This window comes from Neophocaena asiaeorientalis, unplaced genomic scaffold, assembly GCF_003031525.2.
Source record: "Neophocaena asiaeorientalis asiaeorientalis breed wild unplaced genomic scaffold, Neophocaena_asiaeorientalis_V1.1 scaffold648, whole genome shotgun sequence".
NCBI classification, from domain to species: Eukaryota; Metazoa; Chordata; class Mammalia; order Artiodactyla; family Phocoenidae; genus Neophocaena; species Neophocaena asiaeorientalis.
The window spans coordinates 3539432-3559612 of record NW_020172781.1 but is presented as its reverse complement, the minus strand read 5'-3'; the positions used below and the strand labels follow the sequence as shown (position 1 = coordinate 3559612).

Sequence of the window (20181 nt, the reverse complement as noted above, 5' to 3'; positions counted from 1 at the left end):
CCAGCCCAGCTCGGCCCTCGGCTTCCTGGGGCCCCCAGTGGGCGCCAGGAGGCTCCACGGGAGCCGGGTGAGGACCGGGGGTGGGGGAAGCGGTGGAGAGCGTGCAGCCTGCTTGGCGCGGGGGCGGCCGGGCCGAGCCGGGGTCACTGGGGGCAAAGGACGCGGGAAGGGGGGAAGGGCGCGGGGCGCGGGCTGGTCCGAAGGCGGGTGTGTGGTTACAGAAGGGCTGCGCGAATACTTCGGCCAGTTCGGGGAGGTGAAGGAGTGTCTGGTGATGCGGGACCCCCTGACCAAAAGATCCAGGTGAGCCCCTCACCCCCTCCTCCTGCTCCCGGCTCGCCCCCCTCCGCCGCCACTCACTGCCTTGTAACCATCTGCCTCTCCCTCACTACCGCGCGCAGGGGTTTCGGCTTCGTCACTTTCATGGACCAGGCGGGGGTGGATAAAGTACTGGCGCAATCGCGGCACGAGCTCGACTCCAAAACAGTGAGTGGCCCTAGGGGCTTCGGGGGTCCTTTGGGAGAGGGAGGTCGCTGGAGGAGAGGGTCAGGCCTCTCCCCAGGGGACAGCTGGATGGGGTCCTGAAGGAAGGAGGGAGTTTTCTGAGTAGAAGGGCTGCCACACTCTGAAACTTTGTCACTAGAGTTGAGGGGAGACGGAGCAGGAAAATCCCAGGCCAGCCAGGAGATGTTACACCCCCCAACCCCTCCAGTACCGGTGAGGGAAGACGCAGCTACCATCCCCTTCTTGTACATACTAAACTTGATGCCTCAGAGAGGAGTTTGGGGTGGGGCTAGGTCCCACCCCTAGCCCAAATTGGGTGAGTCAGGGCTGCAGTGACCCACCCGTGGCTTCTCTGAACTCTAACTAGTATTTGGCTCCCCCCACCCCATTCCAGACCAATGGCAAAGCATCACTGAATCCCCCTCCCTTCTTCCTTCCCTCCCTCCTCCCCTGACTTTTGGTCAATGAGCTCCTTGCTTTGTGTGGAAGACGTGAACCTGCTTTGCTCATGAAGGGATTTATGAGAAGGGAGCTAGCTTGCCTGGAGACAACCCTTTCCAGCTAGATCTGAGGAGAAGCTGCCTGTTGGGCATTCAAACTCCAGGAACATTTTGCTGCTGTCTCACTGCTCCCCCAGTGTCTTGGGCCCTGCAGGGGGCGCTGGCACAGGCCCCAGCTCAAGGGGAGAGGGAAGAGGAGAAAGCAGAGGAGGGGTTCCTCTGTGATGGGGTGACTGTCTGCCAGGGGCCGGGACAGTGCGATCTCTCACCACACTCCCCCACTCTCCTCCAGCCCTGGGCCTCCCTGCTTGGGTCAGTCATTGGCTCCTGTTTACCTGCAACAATAGCTGGTTGTGCCCAAGAATTTGTTAAATTACCTCCTGTCCCCGGCTCCTGTTATCTCTGCCCAGTGGCTCCCACTCCTGCTCGCAGTAATGAGCAAATGAGGCCAGGCCTCAACTTTGCCGGCTCTGAAAGGATCTTCTTGGCGCAGACTGAGTGACCCAAGCTGGGAATGGAGAGACAGTGGCCTATTGTTTTTGGTGATTATCTGCCATCAAGCTGCCTGTTCTCCTACCATCCCCTGTCCTCAGAATGCACTGATGGCTTCTGCAGCGCTCAGGAAGCAGAGATTTTGGGGCTGGGGCTGGAGCTGAGGGTGGGGGCATGGAAGATGGATAAGGGGAAGAGAGAGGGGAGGAAGGAGGATGAGATGGGCATCCTTCTGAGATTCGGGACTTGAAAAGGGCAAGGGCTTTGTGTTTGGCATTCTTCAGCCTGGGAAGGGAGGTTTATTGTGGGGAGTTTATTTTGGGTTCTGACTTTCACCTTTTATTTACTTGTTGGGTTTTATGTTGCCAGCTGTGAGTCAGAGTGGAGGTAAGGTGTGTCAGGGATTGGGTGTGTGTGGCTCTGCAGGACATAGCTTGGGTACCATCTCCCCATCAGTGTCTGCACATGGGGACTGTCTGAGGTGTGCTCTGGCAGCCTCCAGGAGAAAAAGAAGGACGAACATGTCCATCGAGGTACGAAATCATACCTTCGGACAGGAGAATGGGCAGCTGTGATTATCCCTGGAGCCCCTTGGCAGTTGGGGAGAGAGGAGGCATTGCCCAGTGTGGATTTTGGAGGTTCCTTCTCTGTGGGTAGATTCCAGAGGGGGAACCAGGGAGGCTGGCCCTGGTTTGTGCCATTCAGGCAGGGAGGGACCAGAACCTGTTGCCTAGAACTAGGCTGAGTTTTGAACGGAAGGAGCTCTGGGGAAAGATAGATCTTCCCTGTGATTGGCTGGTGAACTTCTGAGTGGTTTCCACCCATGTGAGTGGCAAGAAACTCTGAAATGACCGGGCCTCATAGGTCGTGCATTGATCACAGTGTCTCGTGCTCTGGCTTTTGCTGTTTGTCAGTACGAATATAGTACCCGGGAGTACCCAGGTGCATCTTGCTTTTCCCCTTTGGTTGTTCACAGCCGAGGGCAAAGGTGGCCTGCTGGTAATAGCACCTTTGTTTGTGCAATGAAGGGCAGTTCACAAAGGAATGCTTTCACCTGCATTATCTCATTTGATTCCTTGCAGCTCCCTCTGGGAAAAGTGGGTGCTATTGTCCCCACTTTGCAGATGGGGAAACTGAGGCTCAGAGGGATCAGGCAAGTTACCAAGATCACAGGCTTGGCCAGGGGCCCAAAGTTTCTGAGTTCAAATCCCGTGTTCTTGCGTGTCACCAAACCTGCGCTCTGCTTCACCCCAAGCCGAGCTGTATTATCAGGGAACTGTTTGTTTGTGGCCTCAAGAAGGGCTGTTAGATGTCGATGGTACTGGGAAAACAGAACTGAGTCTACCCTTGGTGGTTTATGAACTCTTATCTTGAAGCCTTTTTCAGGCAAAGAGTGTTTCCATTCACAAGGCTTCCGAAGTCTGGATCGCATACCTCACCGGGACAGGTATCTGTCAGGCAGGAAGGCCCTCGATATACCTGGTGCTGGAAGGAATAACACTTTGTTTACTTTTTTCTGGTTCTTGCTGAGGGCTAGACAACAAGTGCTTTGTAAGCATTACCTCAAATAATCAGCAGACAGCCCTTTGAGGTGGATGTTAGTATTGGCCCATTTTGCTGGTGAGCTCAAGCCTGAGGCTCAGAGAGGTTAAGTAATTTGTGCAAGCTCTCACAGCTGGGAAGCAGTGTAAGTGGGATTTGAACCCAACAGCCTGGCTCTAGGGCCTAAATGCTTAACTGTTACATCTTCCTGCCAGAGGCTGTGGTGGTTTCTGTCACCTCTGTGTCCTGGGATGAGAGAGGTCCTCAGATCTTCAGGCTGAGTGTGATAACCAACGCCCCTCTACCTCTCTCTTCCCTTTCAGATTGATCCCAAGGTGGCCTTTCCTCGGCGAGCACAGCCTAAGGTAGGTATGTGTGTATCTGGGAGCAGCTCTGTACAGCCGGCAGTGATTTTCCCAGCATTCCCTTCTATGGAAGAGGCTTCTGGTTGGAGTGTTAATGCCATGGACTGGGATGGGAGGAGGGAGGACTCTTCACGTCCTTGTTCTGTGAATTGCGGCCACCATGCATTTTTCCATCTGTGCTCTGGGGTGGACTAGAGAGAGGGGGCTGCATATATTGAGAGAAGAAGGAACCCCTCAGGTGATTCATTGCCCTGTACTTGAAGCCAGTACACTTTGGACCCTGAGTCTAATTCTGACTCTGGAGATCACAGCCTCTGTGCCTAGCACCTCTGGGGGGTCAAACACAGCCCAGACTTACCCTCTGAAGCTGAGCTAAAGTCAGGCCAGGGAGCTACCTCTGACCCCCCAGTTACCACCCCCCACCTCTGGGGTGAGGTGTGTTGGGCTTGAAGAGTGGGAGGGGACCATGGTGTCTGACACCTGTTATCTTTCAAGTTGGATGACTGTGGCTGCCCTCCCAAGTATTCTTTTTCCCTGGTGCTGTGGCGAGTTTTTCTGGGTGTATAGAAAACAGATTTCTGAGCAGTTGAGCTATACAGAACTCAAAACTTTTGGTGCAGGACAGGAGCCTATTCCAGAGCCCAGGGCAACTAGCCACATCTTAATTTTTAAGCAGTCGAAAACAGGAAACAGGCGGAAGGCTGACTATAGTACAGAGATCAAGACCCCTGAGTCTGCTGATTTATCATGTGTCCTGGGACTAGGTCCCTCCTCAGAAGATCTCAATTCCTCCTTTGCAAGGGGTCAGTGGGAAGTGGGATGCTTTAAGATTTTGAGTCATGGTGCCCAGCTCCTGCCACTGCGAAGGGAGAGAGGCAGGTTTTAGGAGACAGGAAAAGGGCATCACTGAAAGAGTCCAGCAGAGGGCCTGAAAGCAATTATGAAGCAGGTATTTGAAGGAAGCCGCACCAGGGAGCACATGGTCGGAATTGGGTTAATTCCATTAAGCAGTTTGGTGACAGAAGGTGCTTTAGTGTTAGGATGGGGCTGGGAATTGCCATGGATTAGCCATGCGCTCCTGGGGTAATTAGGACCATGTGTTCTTCGTAAAACAGGGCTGGGGCCACGGGGCAGCCAGAGGTTGGGTTGGGAGGAGGTTGATGAGGAAAATGTCGGTGTTGAGTTCAGGGGGACCCTGGGATGGGCCTTGGCCTCTCCCAGGAGGGGCTGGTGGGGTCTTTGAGGTAGGCTGTAGGTCTGGGTCACTAAGCCATTCCCCTTCCTGACACAGACCCCAGGAAGCGAGCCAGCCAGGGTGTGGGGTACACAGCTGCCCGTTACAGGCCTAGAGGCAGGGGTCCAAGGGGGAGCTTGGGGGGAGGGGGAGCTTCCGAGTAGCCGGGGCCACAGAGAGCTTGTCAGCTGGCGCCCTGGCAGGAGGGCTGGAGCCCCTGCTGGTGGCGGTAGGCCACAGGACTCAGATGCCCACTTTCTCATTCCCTCCCCTAACAGATGGTGACTCGAACGAAGAAGATCTTTGTTGGGGGGCTGTCAGTAAACACCACGGTGGAAGACGTGAAGCAGTATTTTGAGCAGTTTGGGAAGGTGGGTCAAAACTGGGGGTGCTGGCTGGGGGGTATGACAGGCCTGTAGAATTTTGGTCAGTAGCAAGTGGAGTCCAGCCAGGTCATTCCAATTCCTGCAAGAGTTGAAAAGGGGGCTGGGTCCTTTTGTGGGTGAGGCTGGGCCAACCCACCGTTCAGGCTCCTGGCCTATCTGTGGGCTTCGGACTCTGGACACGTCCCCAGGGAGAGAAGCCACACAGTAGCTGTCCCTGTTGTTGCCCTTCTCCTGCTTATCTTCACTCTCCTGAGGGAGGCTGTGCTCCCGAAGCCAGTTCAATCCAGTCACCCCTTGGCCTCCTGGGAGTTTGCACCTGTCCAGTCCACGGGCGGTTGTACCTTCCCCCACTCCTTCCTGGTGAGGATGATAAGGAAGCAATAAATATGACTCCCAGTTGTACTCAGGACCCTCCTTGCACAGGTCGGAGCTGAGGGGGAGGGTGCTGATCTCTTAGCTACTGGGGAGGGGCTGAAGAGACCACCCCAAATTCCTGATCAGTCCCGGAGGACTGCTTCTTAGCTCTGAGGTGCATGGAGCTTACATTTCTGGGCCATTTAGTCCATGCAGAAGCAGATGTGGTGACATGAGACAATAGGGTGTCCCCAGAAAGGGGAGCAATGTGAACATCAAGGTCGCATGGAGAGATGGCTAGGAGGGGACCAAGTTTTAAGTCTGGGGCTGAAGTAGGGCTGCTGTGCTTAGTGCTGGGGTCCCTGGTCTTTTCTGACCTGAGACAGGCTGCAGGCTGGATCTCACTTTCCCGTCAAGGCTCTTTCAGTTCCCTGTTAGGCAAAGGGCACAGGAGAACGTGGCTTGGGAATGGGATGTGAGCTGGGGACTGGGTGGGTTTCCAGCCCCCCAACACACACTCCGTCTCTAGGGTAGAAGGGGAGAGGGTGGGAGGTCCCCTGGCCAGCGGATGCCGGCGATGCAAGGGCCAGAGGCCTAGGCTCAGGCGCCTCAGCGGGGACCCGGGCACAGGACCCAGGGCAGGTCGGCCGCCTGGGCCCCAGAGGGAAGGGCGCTCCTGGGAAGCAGCAGGCCCCGCTCGGCTCCGGTGGGGTGTCTTTGTGTCTGAGCGCCGAGCATTAGAGCTCGCACTAATCTGATCCAGCAGCTGTGATTGGAGGCCGCCTGCCCCCGGGGCCGGCGTTGCCATGGCAACCGGGCCCCAGGAGAAGCCGTCAGCGGCCGCGTCTTTTGTTCGGGCCTAAATCGGCGTTGGCATGTGAAACCGGCCCGGGGAGGCCAGGGGGAGCTGGAGAATAGGCTGCCAGGGAGAGAGGGGGACAGCCGGGAATGCCAAGGGCCCCGCGGCGGGGGGCCTCCCGCCCGGATCGAGGGGCCGCCGCCGAGGGGGGAACAATGGTCAGCCGCCATGGCTGCCACTCAGGCTTAGCGGCCGCCGAACTTGGCGGCTCCCACTGGTCAGCAGGCCTCGGCCGCCTCCCCTCCCCCCGCCCGAGCCCCCCTTCCCCTGGGTTCCCATGGAGACCAAAGCCTATTAAGGACACTGGGCTGGGAGCCTCTCTCCCCTCAGCTGGCCCCAGGAGGGGGACACTGGTGGGGGTCCCCTGAACCCCCAGCCACTTTCCTTGCTCTGTGCCCTGGCCTCAACCCCGGTGCCCCACTCTGGGTCTGTCCAGCCAAGGCCCAGGTTGAAGGGTCTGGGGGGCCAGCGCAGGTAGAGTGGGAAGGTTGGGTGGAGGAAGGGCTGTGGATTTGGGCTGAATCAGTTTTGGGTCCCGCAGGAACTCAAAGCTGCAGGATGGGGAAGGAGGGTGTGGCTGGTTCATCTACTCATTCGTTCAAAAAATAATCACAGTAGCACAAGTCCAGGTGCTCAGTAGGGTGGTCATGGTCATAACTGACACAGGCACTGTCTTCATGGAACCTTCAAAGCCAGTGGTGTCCAGCTGTTCTGTCTCTAGCTTTGCCACCCTCCCCCATGTGACTGTGGGTAAGCCCCTCTATAATAAAAGTAATAATAATAATAATAATGGCTGTTATTCATTAAGCACTTACTGTATCCCAGGTACTGTGAGTTAAGAGTGTTACACGCACTATCTCATTTAACTCCTCCCTATAAGACACTGTGTATACCCATTTTACAGATGAAGAACTTGAATCATAGAGACATAAAGCTGCTTGCCAAGCTTACTTTCCAATTCCAGCCTGTCCTACTCAAAGCTTGTGCTTCTATCACAAGCCTCCTTTCCGGGTTTCTCTTTTCCCTGTGCTAAACATGCCTTGTCCATCCAGTTTGGACGGTCTAGCTAACTTGGGATGTGGGCTCAGAATGGGTCCATAGCATGGGAGTTAGGGTGGCACTGTGCTGCAGGGCCCTGGGGCAGGAGGCTTCTTGGGAAGGGAGATGTAATATCCCTCTGAGATTCTCCAGGGACCCAGCTGCCTCCTGGGTCAGTGGAGGTGGGGTGTGTGCGTGTGTGTGTGTGTGTGTGTGTGTGTCCTGGTTCTCCCAGGGGAGAGTCAGGGGCCCAGTGCCGCTTGGTGCCTAAGAAGAACTGGAGGACCACCCAGTTCAGGGGCTGCCCTTTCCACTTTAACAAGGCAGATGACGGCCTGGAAAGAGAGCAAAGGAGAGTGGGGAAGAGGCTGTGCCCCAAGGCCTCAGGAAGTTTTCCTTTATCCCTTGGGTGTCTGACCATTTGGGGGAGGGTCAGCAGCTGGAGTGGGATGTGGAGGGGGGAGAGGCAGTATCAGAGGCAGCCCTTGATTTCCACCGAGGGTGAATCAGACCTTAGCTTAACCCCATGAGACAGCTGACACTGGCTGAAGAATTAAGAGGGCAAGGAGGGAAGCAGCAGATGTAGGCAAAGGGAAGCTCGGACTGCAGAAGGGAAGCAAAGGACTTTGGCTGTCCATGTATCTGAGAGGATGCCTAGAGGGAGTAGCAAGAAGAAAAGACTGGAGTCCAAGGGACGGGGGATTAATGTAGATCCTCCTCCTTCCTCCACCCCTTTCCCCTCCCCCAATCAGTGGGAGGCAAGAAGCCCAGGCACTGAACTCTACTTGCTTTAATTACAGCCTCTAGCAAAAGGAAACCTCAATTAGAGGAAGAGATCTGTACCATGAGAGGGGAGTTGGGTCTGGCTGGAGTAGCTGTCCTCCCGGCCTTTTGCAAAAAGGAAAGAGGCTTTCACTTCCCCACCTCATATCTTACTCCTATATTTTCCCCTCTAGCACCCATTCTATGCCTCCTCCTCCCAGGTTTGATCTGGGATTTGCTGGGTGACCTTGTGTAGGTGACTTCACATCTCTGAGCCCATTTCCTTATCTACAAAATGAGGATCTTACCCTGCAAGGAATATGGAGGAGAGGATGGTGGGGCAAAGTGCCAAGCATATGTTTGGTGCTTAATATGTTCAGGCTGGCCCGTTGAGATTTTGAGGGTTGAATGGTGGTGCTGTGGCACCCAGTTGGGGTTGCAGATGGAAAGCTGTCCCCTACCCAGGGAGCAGGTTTAAGATAAAGCCTGGACTGGGCAAGAGGGGAACGGGTGTCGGAGCCCTTGCTCCTGGGTTGTGGTGGAGGCCCCCGTGTCTGGTGGGTCGTCCACGGTAGCTCTGTTTCAGGTGGACGATGCCATGCTGATGTTTGACAAAACCACCAACCGGCACCGAGGTGAGTTTGGCCCCCTCCCCCTTCCCAGGCCAGGCTGGGGGCCTGTGGTCAGCCAGGGGGCTACAGGTCACAGCTGCCCTTTCATCTCGCCTCCTGACATCCTATCCCCGAGGATCTGCATCCTCTCCGGGGCCTGGCCTTACAGAAGGCTTTTGTCCCGCCGTTTCCTGTGCTAGAAACTTGCCGAATTGCAGACACCCGAGAGGAGCAGAGGAGCAGACCTCTCCTCCCCTTGCAGCTGAGCCCTCCACCCCCGCCCCAGCCGGTGTCTGCCTGGGCTTACCTTGTCCCTGGTAACCAGAGCTTAGACCGGGCCACCCCCGGGTCAGGCTGACTCCACAGCCCCGGGCAGTCTGCTCCTGCCACTGCCCCCTCGCCCCACCCATCGGCTGAGCCCAGCCCCCAGGACCCTTGCCCCTGAACCTGTGAGCATCTGGGCCACCGGGTGTACACTGCCTGGTTGTTTTTCTCCCAAGGGCCTTGCCTTCTGAGAAATCCCATTCCAGCCCCTGGGGCACACCCAGGAGGAGGCGGGGTTGTTTCTCCAGTGCCTTCAGAGCTTTTGGGCCTTTTAGCCTGTTTGGGGAGTGGGGTATGTGCTGGTGGGTGTGTGTGTGTTTTTGTCTGTGCATGTGAGGGTGTCTGTGTCTGAATAGTTTTGTAGATCTAGTGTGTCAGAGTAACTGTACGTGTACACAGGGGCCTTTATGCACTTGTGAGCACTGGTGAGTGTCTCTGTGATATATGGGTACCTAGGTGTACCATATATCTGTGTATCTGTGTACAAAAATATATTTGTACACGTTCATGTGCATTTTTAAAAGTATTTGTGTGTGCTCTTTTGCCCTCCTTGGAAAGCATCTGAGGAAGAGAAAAGGCATGTTGAATGTTGTTTGCATCATAGCTCTGCCTCTTTCTAACTTGCTACGTGGTCTTGGGCAAGTCACTTCGCTGAGCCTTGGTTTTCACATCTGTGATTTGGCAGCTGAAACCCTGTCTCATCGGGTAGTTGAGAGGTTGCTAGGCTGGGAACAAAGCTTCTTGTTAACGCTTAGACATTTGCCTGTGAGGGGGGAGTGGTGTTATTGGTATGACTTGGGGCTGGGTTTTGACCATGAGCCCTGTTCTGAGCCTGCCTTTGCCCTCTAGGGTTCGGCTTTGTCACGTTTGAGAGCGAGGACATCGTGGAGAAAGTGTGTGAAATCCACTTCCACGAAATCAACAACAAAATGGTGAGCCGGGATTGGATGGGGTGGAGGTGCAGAGGGAGACTAGGGAGGGCTCCAGGCTGAGCCAGCCAGGGCTGCTTGGAGGTTCTGCAGGCAGGCAGAGGGGCCTCACAGTCAGTGGGGCAGAGCCAATTCTCCCACCCACTGAAAATCTGGACAGGAAGACAGTGTCCCACAGCTGTGAGAAAGCATGGCTTGTGGGCTCAGAGGGACCGGGTTGAAATCCTTACTCCGCCGCTTACTAGTCTAGTCATTGGGCAGATGACTTCCCCTCTCTGAGCCTCAGTTTCCTCATCTGTAAAGTGAGAGTGGCAGCAGTACCTCCATCATAGGGTTGGTGTAAGTATTCGATGAACTACCGCATGCAAAGCTGATCTCTAGCACTCTGTGATCCCTCCAGAAATGGTAACCATGAAATTAACAATAAAGAGGCCTGCCAGGGAATAGGAGGGTGACCTGCGTCTATAGGAGGGACTGACCACCAGGTCTCATTGCAGGTGGAATGTAAGAAAGCTCAGCCAAAAGAGGTGATGTCACCGACTGGCTCGGCCCGGGGGAGGTCTCGAGTCATGCCCTATGGAATGGACGCCTTCATGCTGGGCATCGGCATGCTGGGTATGTGCTAGGCCTGCATCTGCGGCTTCTTCCTGCCCAAAACTGCTCCCGGGGCTACCAGGGGCTGCATGGGTGTTGCATCTCCTCGGTGGTCTGCCCTGCTGTCTGTCTGAGTGGTTGGGTAGGAGTGTGGACCGAGGATCTCAGGTCTGCCGGTCCTAATGAAGGTAGGCCGATTTGGTTGTAGGGTGCTGCCCTCTGGTGGTGACCAAAAGAATGGTCCAGCTGCTCCTCATTAATTGGTCCTTCTGTCCGTCCCTCCATTCTATTTTTTGTTCACCCATCTGTCCAGTAAACAGTTATTGAGCAACTATAAATGCCAGGCCCTATGCCAGGAAGTACAACGGTGACTTTCCTTGGAGCTTTATGGTCTGGCAGGGGAAAAAAATAAGTAAGAACATAAATAAATAGGTTTAGGATGAGAATTATAGGATGCCAAGGGAGCATGGTCATAGCAAAGCTGACCAAGACTTGGAGAAGCTAAGAAGGAAGTCACATTTAAGCTGAGTCTGTGGGTTGTGTAGGAGCTAGTTATGGGAGGGCAGGGAGCAGGGGAGGGAAAAAGTGGTCAGGCAGATGGAAGAGCATTTACAGACCCAAAGGCCTCTGGGAAGGTAGAAAGAAGGCTGCTTCTTCTTGTTCATTCAACTAATATTTATTGAGCAGCTTCTGAGAGAGAGGACCTGCCTTCATGGGGTTTCCCATCAAGTGGGAGACAGAAGTGAATGGGCAGTGTTACCACAGTGATTGGAGGCTGTGGGAGGCCCAAGGAGACACTTAAATCCACCTGGGGGTCAGGGAGGCTCCCCGGAGGAGGTCAAGGTTACCGTGAGCCTTGGAAGTTGAGCACGAATCAGCAGTGATTGGGACCCACGACTGAGGGTGAAAGTCTGAGCTGGGCCCCCAGGAAGGTCGCAGTCTCCCTGGAGAGACAAGATGTATATACACAGAAAGAGAACAATACAACGGGGTCTTTATGCTGGGGATGGGGGAGGGGTGCTCTGGGGACTCATAGGAGGGGCTATAGCATGGGCTAGAGGGTCAGGAGTGGGATCACAGATAGAGGGGTGAGGAATGTACCCGCCAAGTGGAGCATTGTCTTCTCCTGAAGTTTTTTGTTTTAACTTTTTATTTGGAAGTAATTTCAAATTTTCAGAAGAGTTGGAAAAATAAAGTAGTACAAAGACCATCCATATACCCTCTACCAGATTCACCTATCGTTTATATCATACCCATTTTGCTTTTATCATTCTCTCTGTATGTGTATGTGTACACACACACACACAGTACACTTGTGATTTTTTCCCTGAATCATTTGAGGGTAAATTACATACATTTTGGCCCTTTACCCTTAGATAATTCACTGTGTGTTTCTCAAGGTTAGGGATGTTCTTTCATGAAACCACATTATAATTACCAATTTATACTGAGACAATATTTTAATCTAATCTATTACCTATTTTCTGATTTTACCAGTTGATCCAGTAATGTTCTTTATAACTATTTTTGTCCTCCAGAGCAAGTTCCAGGCTAGAATAAAGTATTGAATTTAGTTGTTCTGTCTCTTTAGCCTCCTGTGGAATATTGAGAAAATTTTCTTTTCAAAGCAATTCATTAGCTGGTTTCACCCCATTTAAAAAGTGGGGGGAAAAAAGAAAACCTCTAACCAGTAGTGAGAATTGTGGTTAAGAGACTTGGAGCCAGTCACATCTGAATTTGAATCCCAATTACACCATTATTACTCACTAGGTGATCTTTCTTTCAAAGCTGCAAATATCTATTATAATATATGTATACTAAGTAGCAGGCACCGTGTTGGTGTTTTGGAGAGACAGAAATAAAAGATGGGAAAGACAGAAAATCAGCACTTAAAGAAATCCTGGGATAAGTTCAGATATTGGTCATCAGTGCTATGAAAGGGAAAAACCAGGGTGACATGATAAATATTGAAAGGGAAAAACCAGGGAGGGTGACATGATGAATACTGTAACTGATGAAAGGGAGGTCTCTTGTGTGATGACCTCTCTGAGGAGGTGACATTTGAGCTGCGTCTTGCACAATGAGAAGGACATAGTTATGTGAAAACCCGGGGAAGAGTGTTCCAGGCAGAGGAATCATCATGGGCAAAGGCCCTGGGATGGGAAAGAGCTTGGTGACTTTGAGAAACAGCAGGGAGGCCAGTGTGGCTGGAGCAAAGTGAGAAAGGGGCAGGGTGTAGATGAGGACAGGATGGAGGCAGGAGCCTGAGCATGAAGGGCCTTGATAAGAGTTTGGATTATTCTCAGCTAATAAGTGTCACCTCTCTGAGCCTTAGTTTCTCTATCTGTAAAATGGGGCTCCTAATAGTACCTCTTGGGATTCTTATGAGGTTTAAGGAGAGAGTAAAGTGTGCAACAGGCTTTGAACAGGGCTTGGCATGCAGAAGGTATATGGTAAATATGACTGATTATTATTCATGATACCAGGTGGGGAGGGAAATGAGAGGCTCACATCCTTCCCTGCTGAGCTGTAGGTAAGGCATCTGACACTGGTCCCCTTGCCCTATCAGGTTACCCTGGTTTCCAAGCCACGACCTATGCCAGCCGGAGTTATACAGGCCTCGCCCCTGGCTACACCTACCAGTTCCCTGGTAAGTTCTTCCCAGTGTCCCTCTGCTGCCAGCATGTCCTTGGTTCCCGGGCAATCTGACTCCTCATGGGCGGTGTCTGGGGGTGCATGGCATGGGGGAGGTCTGCCTGCTGGAGGCTTGGAAGGAAGGGCATGTCTGAGGAAGGAGCGCCTCGCCCCACCCATCCCCCCCCTCCCCAGAAGCTGGGGGGACTCCCCGTGTGGTCCTGCATGGCACCCCTCCCTCCCAGGCTGATCTCTGCCCGCCTCTTGCCTTTCTCTCCTCCCTACCCGCCTCCGGGGTTGCCACTTCCACCAAAAGGGCATTGGGCTTGTGGTGGGGCAACCTCCCTGAGGGCCAACATTGGTTGTGTCCTTACGGACTCACCGATAATGACCATGTGCTATGCTGAGCCCCTTTCAAGGCAGACAAGACCTTTGGAGACCCTGAATGCTGAAAAACAATTTAAAAGCAAGATGATCACCACCCTCATTTGTAATTCAAAATAAAAACAACACTAGGCCTTCTCATAAGTGGTGAGAAGCCCAACGAAGTTCTGAGCTTTCCCATGATGACTATTCAATGTTTTTTTAATATCAAATTTCATATTTTTGCAAGGCTTTTGTTTGCTTGTTTTCTGGTCTTATTTTTCTAGAGGTCCCCTAAGCACTTGCACCTTGGGCAGTCCAGCTTGGAATCCTCTATACACATGTTGTTGTCTAGTCCTGACAGTAATCTCTGGGGGAAGGCATGGTGATCCCCATCTTCTAGGTGAGGAAATAGGCTCAGAAGGGAAAAGTGACTGCAAAGATGACTCAGCTAGAAAGTGGCAGAGCTGCTCTAGGGTCATCACTTCCCATCAATGCTACCTTCCCAGCTCCTCCCCCCACCAAAGAAAATAGGAGGAAAGATGGATTCTGGGAGATTTTTTAGTGCAATTTCAAGACTTTTAAGAAAAACAGTGGGAACAGAAGCTCCAGCATCACCCAGTGCCCAGGGTATAGGTGGCAACTCTGCCCACTCTTCCCTTCTCTGTCTGTCTCCCTTCTCTGTGACTGTGTCTCCTTCCCCACCCTTGCCTGCTGGGGACCGTGCTCTCCCCATTCCCAGCTCTCGGGTCCTGTGCATGGCCTGTCCCCCCACCCAGTGTCCCTGTGGGTGCATTTGTCCTCCCTGGGCCACGCCCAAGAGGCCTCCCTGCATCTTCCTAAGCTGTTTTACGTTTCATTTTAGAATTCCGTGTAGAGCGGACCCCTCTCCCGAGCGCCCCAGTCCTCCCCGAGCTTACAGGTCAGTCGCTCGGATTTCGTACACCTCACAGGCCACATGGGGAGAAAGAGAATGACCCAGGAAGCTTCCCAGGGAAAGCTAGTGGGACCCTTTTCTCCTGCCCTCCAGTCTATGAGGATGCAGCAGACTCGGGCACTGGCCAGTCTGTGTAGCTGCATGGCCCTTAAGGGTGGGGCATAGGGCCAAGCCCAGCAGATGGAGGCAAAGTCACTCATTCATCCATTTGACAAATATTTATCTAACGCCTCCCGTATGCCAAGCACCTTGTAGGCGCTGGGAGCCAGTGGTGAACCAGCCAAGGTCTCAAACTCAGAGCAAAGTGGGCCGGGTGGGGACGTCAGGACATGGCAGTGGTCATGGCTCCACTCAGTGCCAGTCAACCCTGCCAGGAGGGGATGCAGACCCACAACTTACAGATCTTATTTTCCAAGAGAGGCCCAAAACCCAGCTTTCACTTTCAAATGAATTTTTCAGTTATTTTCAAATGTTGGCAACCAATTTCAAATTTTTAAACCACTGCAGGCCAAATGCAACATATTTGAGGGCCGAATCCAGCCCGTTTGCAACTTCTGGGCAAGTAGGTGATGTGCTTGGCCATCCTGAACCATTTCTCAAGCTGGAGTTTTTACTTGGGCCAGTCAGCTCAGCTCTGGAGCTGGGGCCGGGCCTGAGGCCCAGGCCAAGGGCAAGGGGCAGGGCGGGGTGGGTGCAGGTGAGGTGGGCTGCAAGGGGTTTCTCTGTTCAACCCGCTTCTCCCCCCACCCCATCCCCAGACTCCCCCCCAACCTAGCCGTGTGTCGAGGACGTGAGCGTGGATGCTGCTTTAGATGAGACCTTCCTTCCAAGGGATGCTCAGGGGGGCCCCAAAATGGGGGAGGGGAAAGAGGAACCTGGGGTGAAGGAAAGGGAGGGAGTCCTGGTGGTGGGGCTAATAGAGGCTCTTCCCTGAGCAGAGTGAGTGGGGGAGTGAAAAGGGGTCTTTCCTACTCATTTCAGAACTCTTGTGTTGAGGACCTACTGTGTGAGACACTGCCAAGCCCTGGAGGCAAAGCAGGGACCAGACACCCAAGCTCTGATCTGCAGAACTTGTGCTCTAGAGAGAGAGAGAGAAATGCTTATTATACAAATGAGTAACACTTTACTGCTGTGATAAGAACATGCTGGATTTGCTTTGTGGAAATGCCTAACTGGGCCCCAGACTAGACCTCAGAGCCCAGCCCTGCCGTTAAAGAACCGAGGGAAGAAATATCCCCTCTGAAGACATTTTGGCCAGTGAGGATGTGGGTTCAAGGCTAAGCAGTTCTTGGAGGTCTGGGGTCCAGACTATTCCCTCGCCTTCAAGAGACGAGGGTGTTTCCTTCGTGCATTTAATCAATATTTTTTGTGCCAAATGCTGTTCCAGGCAGTGGGGTTTCAGCAGGGAATGAGACAGATGAGACCCATGCCCTCCTGGAGCTGATAGTCTAGTGGAGGGAGACAGGAATAAACAAGTAAATAAACAAGTATCAGATACTTTCTTAAGGTGAGAAGTTCCACAAGGAAAATAAAACAGGGAGATGTGCTAAAGTGTAAGTGTCAGGGGCGAGGGGCTGCCTCAGCAGGGGTGGTCAGGGAAGGCTTCTCAGAGGAGGTGACGTCTGAGTGAGAAAGTGCCAGCTCTATGAAGACCTTAGGCAAGTTGTCTCCCAGCGGTGCAGGAATGCTATCCTAAATTTTAATCCCCTGGCCCAATGGCCTAGCCAAGGACTTTCAGGGTTATTTTTCAGGGTCCCTAGCATCAGGTCCAGTTCAGGGCCAGGGTCACCAAAACAGCCCCCAGGGGCACATCTTGGGATGGGAGAGGGCAAATGCAAACTCCCCAGACCCTGGCTCTGGTTGGGATTGTAGCTTCTCAAGGGCTGCAGTGGCAGAGCCAAGCGGCAGGGGGTGCTCACCCCCAGGCCTGAGGGAGCTCCAGACTCATGCCAACCAATTATTTAAGCAGAGGCCCCTCCTAGTACTGTTCCTTCAGCTGACACTTATTAAACACCAACTGTATGCAAGGCAGGGTGCTAGGCACTGCAGAGGTGGGAGGGGGGTAGACAGCAAACCAGGGAATAGCCAGATCCCTGTGTCTGAAGAGGGGGTCAGAGAAAAGGGGATGAGGAGACTTGGAGGAAGGAGTGGTCATTTCTGCCTCGGTGGTGGTCAGGGGCCCCTGAGGCAGGGAACTGCGTGTACACGATGTATCGAGGACATGCTCACGGGAGAAGGGGAGCGAGGGGAGCCGGCCAGGCAGCAGAAGGAGTGAGATGGGCTTGTGGCCTGGACTGGAGTCTAGCTTCAGCCGGATCCCACCGGGGGGTAGGGGGCGACAGCCTGGCTTTTGGTACCCGTGTCAGTCAGTCACTGGCTCCAGTTGACTGGGGTTGGGAAGAGGGACATAATCTCTGTGTACCCCTGGGCTAAGTAGCCCCCGTCCAGACAAGGGCCCTCCCTGGAGAAGGGGGCAGCTGCAGGTGACGCTCAGAGCAGCTCGTGGGGGGTGCACCACCCGCACCCGCTATGAGGTTTGGTTGTTCAAGTGTGTCCGTCAAGTCCAGGGGAGAAGCTGAGGATCCCTGGGAGGCAGGCGATCCTTTCGCCTCCCTTTCTCCAAGAGAGTCCTTCTGCCTGACCCCAGGGCTGCACTGACCCCTCCGAGGTGGGGTAAGGCTGGAGAGGCTCTGCCCTCATCCCCTGCTGCCCCTCAGCCGCCACGCTGAAGCGCCCATACCTTTCCTTCCAGCCATTCCTCTCACTGCTTATGGACCCATGGCAGCGGCAGCGGCAGCAGCAGCTGTGGTTCGAGGGACAGGTGAGGCCTTCTGGGTTGCAGGAAGCGAGGGAGGGGGGCAGGGGGCAGAGAATTCTAGAGGGGTGAGGAGGTGGCCACTGCCACCCCTCTTCAGAGGGACCCACTTATTCATTCACTCAACGAATATGAACTGAGCACCTGGCAGGCTGGCCAGGAAGGAGACTGACTTGGTCTCCGCCCTCCAGAGCTTACAGGCTGGTGGGGCATCAGGTGTTAAAAAGGCAGTCACACGGAAGGATAATACTGCCCGCTAGGGGATGTCAGCTGTCAGAGGAGCTCACAGGCCTCTCAGGAAGGCTTCCAGGAGGTTGCACCTCTTAACTTCGCATTTGAAGGCAAACAGGAAGAAAAGTATTCCCAACAGAGGGAAGAGCAGGTGCAAAGGCTTGGAGGCCAGTTAGCATGGGTGGAGTGCAGGAGTGGGGAGTGGGGAGGAGGTGGGATGAACCGGGTCCTGGGGAGACCCTGAACATTTTAAGCAGCAGAGTGATGTCCATTTTAGAAAATGCACGCAGCTGCAGGGTGGGTACAGGTGTGAAGGGGCTCCAGAGGGGAGGGGAGGTCAGTGAAGAGGCTGCTGAGTGGTCAGACAAGAGATGATGGGGGCCCGAGCTGGGGCTGGTAGGGGGGGTGGATGGACCCTGGAGGATTTCTGGGTGGCGTCGCACATGCCCCTCTGGGTTGTGGGGGTGAGGCAGGGGGGAGGGGCCAAGGTCAGGCTGGGTGGAACGGATTGGAGGGGATGCTGGGGGGTCACAGCGGGCGCCGGGGCTATCACCGTCTTCTTTCTGGGTTGCCAGGCTCTCACCCCTGGACGATGGCTCCCCCTCCAGGTTCAACTCCCAGCCGCACAGGGGGCTTCCTGGGGACCACCAGCCCGGGCCCCATGGCCGAGCTCTATGGGGCAGCCAACCAGGACTCGGGGGTCAGCAGTTACATCAGCGCTGCCAGCCCCGCCCCCAGCACTGGCTTTGGCCACAGTCTTGGGGTGAGTGGCTGGACCTGGAGGACCCTGAAGTTGAAGGAGGGAGAGGCCTTGTCTGTCTGTGGGGGCAGAAGGGAGGTGAGAGATGACGGATGGAGAGAGTGTCACCAACCAAGGAACAGTGAGGGTTATCATTCAGTCATTCAGTGGACATTTAATGATCTCCTTCTGAAAAAAAAAAAAAAAAAAAAAAAAAAATGATCTCCTTCTGTATGCCAGGCATTAGGTGTGCTCTGGGGATACTGTGCAAATGAGACTCACCATCTCTGCCTGCATGGAGGCTAGATTCTAGCTCAGGGGTGCCCTACTTTTAACCAGGGTACTGGTTAATGCAGATTCCCAGGCCCTACCCTGGAGAATCTTTTAGTGGGGGCGATATGGGCAGGGCTAGAGAAGGTCTGTGGCTCACCTGGGGCTCCTGTGAGAGACGGAAGGAGCCCCTGGGCTTTCTCTGCTGCCCCCAGGAATCTAGGAGTCAAATTCTTTTCTTTCCAGGGCCCCTTGATTGCCACAGCTTTCACCAATGGGTACCACTGAAGCAGGAGGCAGGTGGCAGGAGGTGAGGAGGTGGGCAGGGGCCTTGGGGTGTGGGTGGCACTGGGAAGGCTAGTACTGGGCAGCCTAGTCTGGGACATGGCCCCTGTCCCTGCCTTCACGGAACCCACAGCCCAACGAGGAGACAGACCTTCATCCCAGCAGTGGTCAAAGAACAGGAGAAGCGGCTCCATAAAGAATGTACACAATAAGGCAGAATGTGCTGCCTCTCAGGCGAAGATTTCTTTCTTCAGCACCTTTTTTTTTTTTCTTTTTTTTTTTAATTTTTGGCCGCGTTGGGTCTTTGTTGCTGCGCATGGGCTTTCTCTAGCTGCAGCAAGCAGGGGCTGATCTTTGTTGCGGTGGGCGGGCTTCTCATTGCGGTGGCTTCTCTTGTTGCAGAGCACGGGCTCTAGGCACGCGGGCTTCAGTAGTTGTGGCTCACGGGCTCTAGAGTTCAGGCTCAGTAGTTGTGGTGCACGGGCTTAGTTACTCCGCGGCATGTGGGATCTTCCCGGACCAGGGCTCGAACCCCTGTCCCCTGCCTTGGCAGGCGGATTCTTAACCACTGCGCCACCAGGGAAGTCCCCGAAGATTTTTTAAGATTGATGATGCCCAGCAATGTTAAGAGGGGAGGACAATCTGCAAATTGGCTCAGGTTTTCCAAAGGGCAGGTTTATCCGGACTAAACATTCATGCCCTTAACACAACGATTCCACTTCTAGGCATTTATTTTTAAAACTGCAAATAACTGAAATGCCCATCAACAGGAGAGCAGTTAAACAGACTGCATGCATACAATGGAGTATTACTCAACTGGTAAAACAGGATACTTTCAACATATATGCGTATACAGAGAGTGAGGGGACGGGAGGACCCTGCACACACAGTCATCATGCTGTGTATGGTGGGGCACTTTGTGACCCAGTGACATTTCCTTTGTTCATTCATTCATTCATTCAAACAACTATTTATTGAGCACTATTCCAGAAAAGGGGAAGGTAGAAGACAGACAAGGCCCCTCTCACTCTACAGACAAAAATCAAGTGAGCAAGTGAGATCATTCCAAATCGTGTGTGAGGGGTCTACCTACTTTAGGGGTTCAGAGGGCATCTCTGAGAAGGTGACGTTTGAACAAATCCAGCCATTCAAAACTCTATGGGAAGGAGGGTTTCAAACGGAACAGAAAATGCGAAGTGTACGAACAAAGCTTGCCTAGGAGGGGATTAGGGAAAGAGGGCTGCAGGAGGATACCTGTTCTCTGGGGGCCGCAGAGAGGCGCGGGGGCAGCACGCCCATAACCTGCCGCTGTGTTCCAGCGCCCCGGCCTGCAGCTGACTGAGGACCACGAGTGAGCCAGCAAGGGGGCGGGGACACCTCAGCCGCAGCCGCCTTCCCCTCCCCCGCAGCTGC

The 20181-nt window shown here is 54.0% G+C and overlaps 1 protein-coding gene across 1 annotated transcript; it reads left to right on the top strand.

Moving 5' to 3' along the window:
• The first annotated feature begins 226 nt into the window (after nucleotides 1-226).
• On the top strand, nucleotides 227-20160 carry MSI1 (musashi RNA binding protein 1). The gene is made up of 13 exons (XM_024741521.1): nucleotides 227-303; nucleotides 402-486; nucleotides 3362-3403; nucleotides 4916-5008; nucleotides 8623-8671; nucleotides 9821-9903; nucleotides 10398-10515; nucleotides 13064-13144; nucleotides 14357-14413; nucleotides 17181-17249; nucleotides 18050-18237; nucleotides 18730-18793; nucleotides 20088-20160. Exons 1-12 carry the CDS (start codon nucleotides 275-277, stop codon nucleotides 18769-18771), a joined length of 936 nt encoding a protein of 311 aa, XP_024597289.1. The 5' UTR covers nucleotides 227-274; the 3' UTR covers nucleotides 18772-18793; nucleotides 20088-20160.
• The last annotated feature ends 21 nt before the right edge of the window (nucleotides 20161-20181 follow it).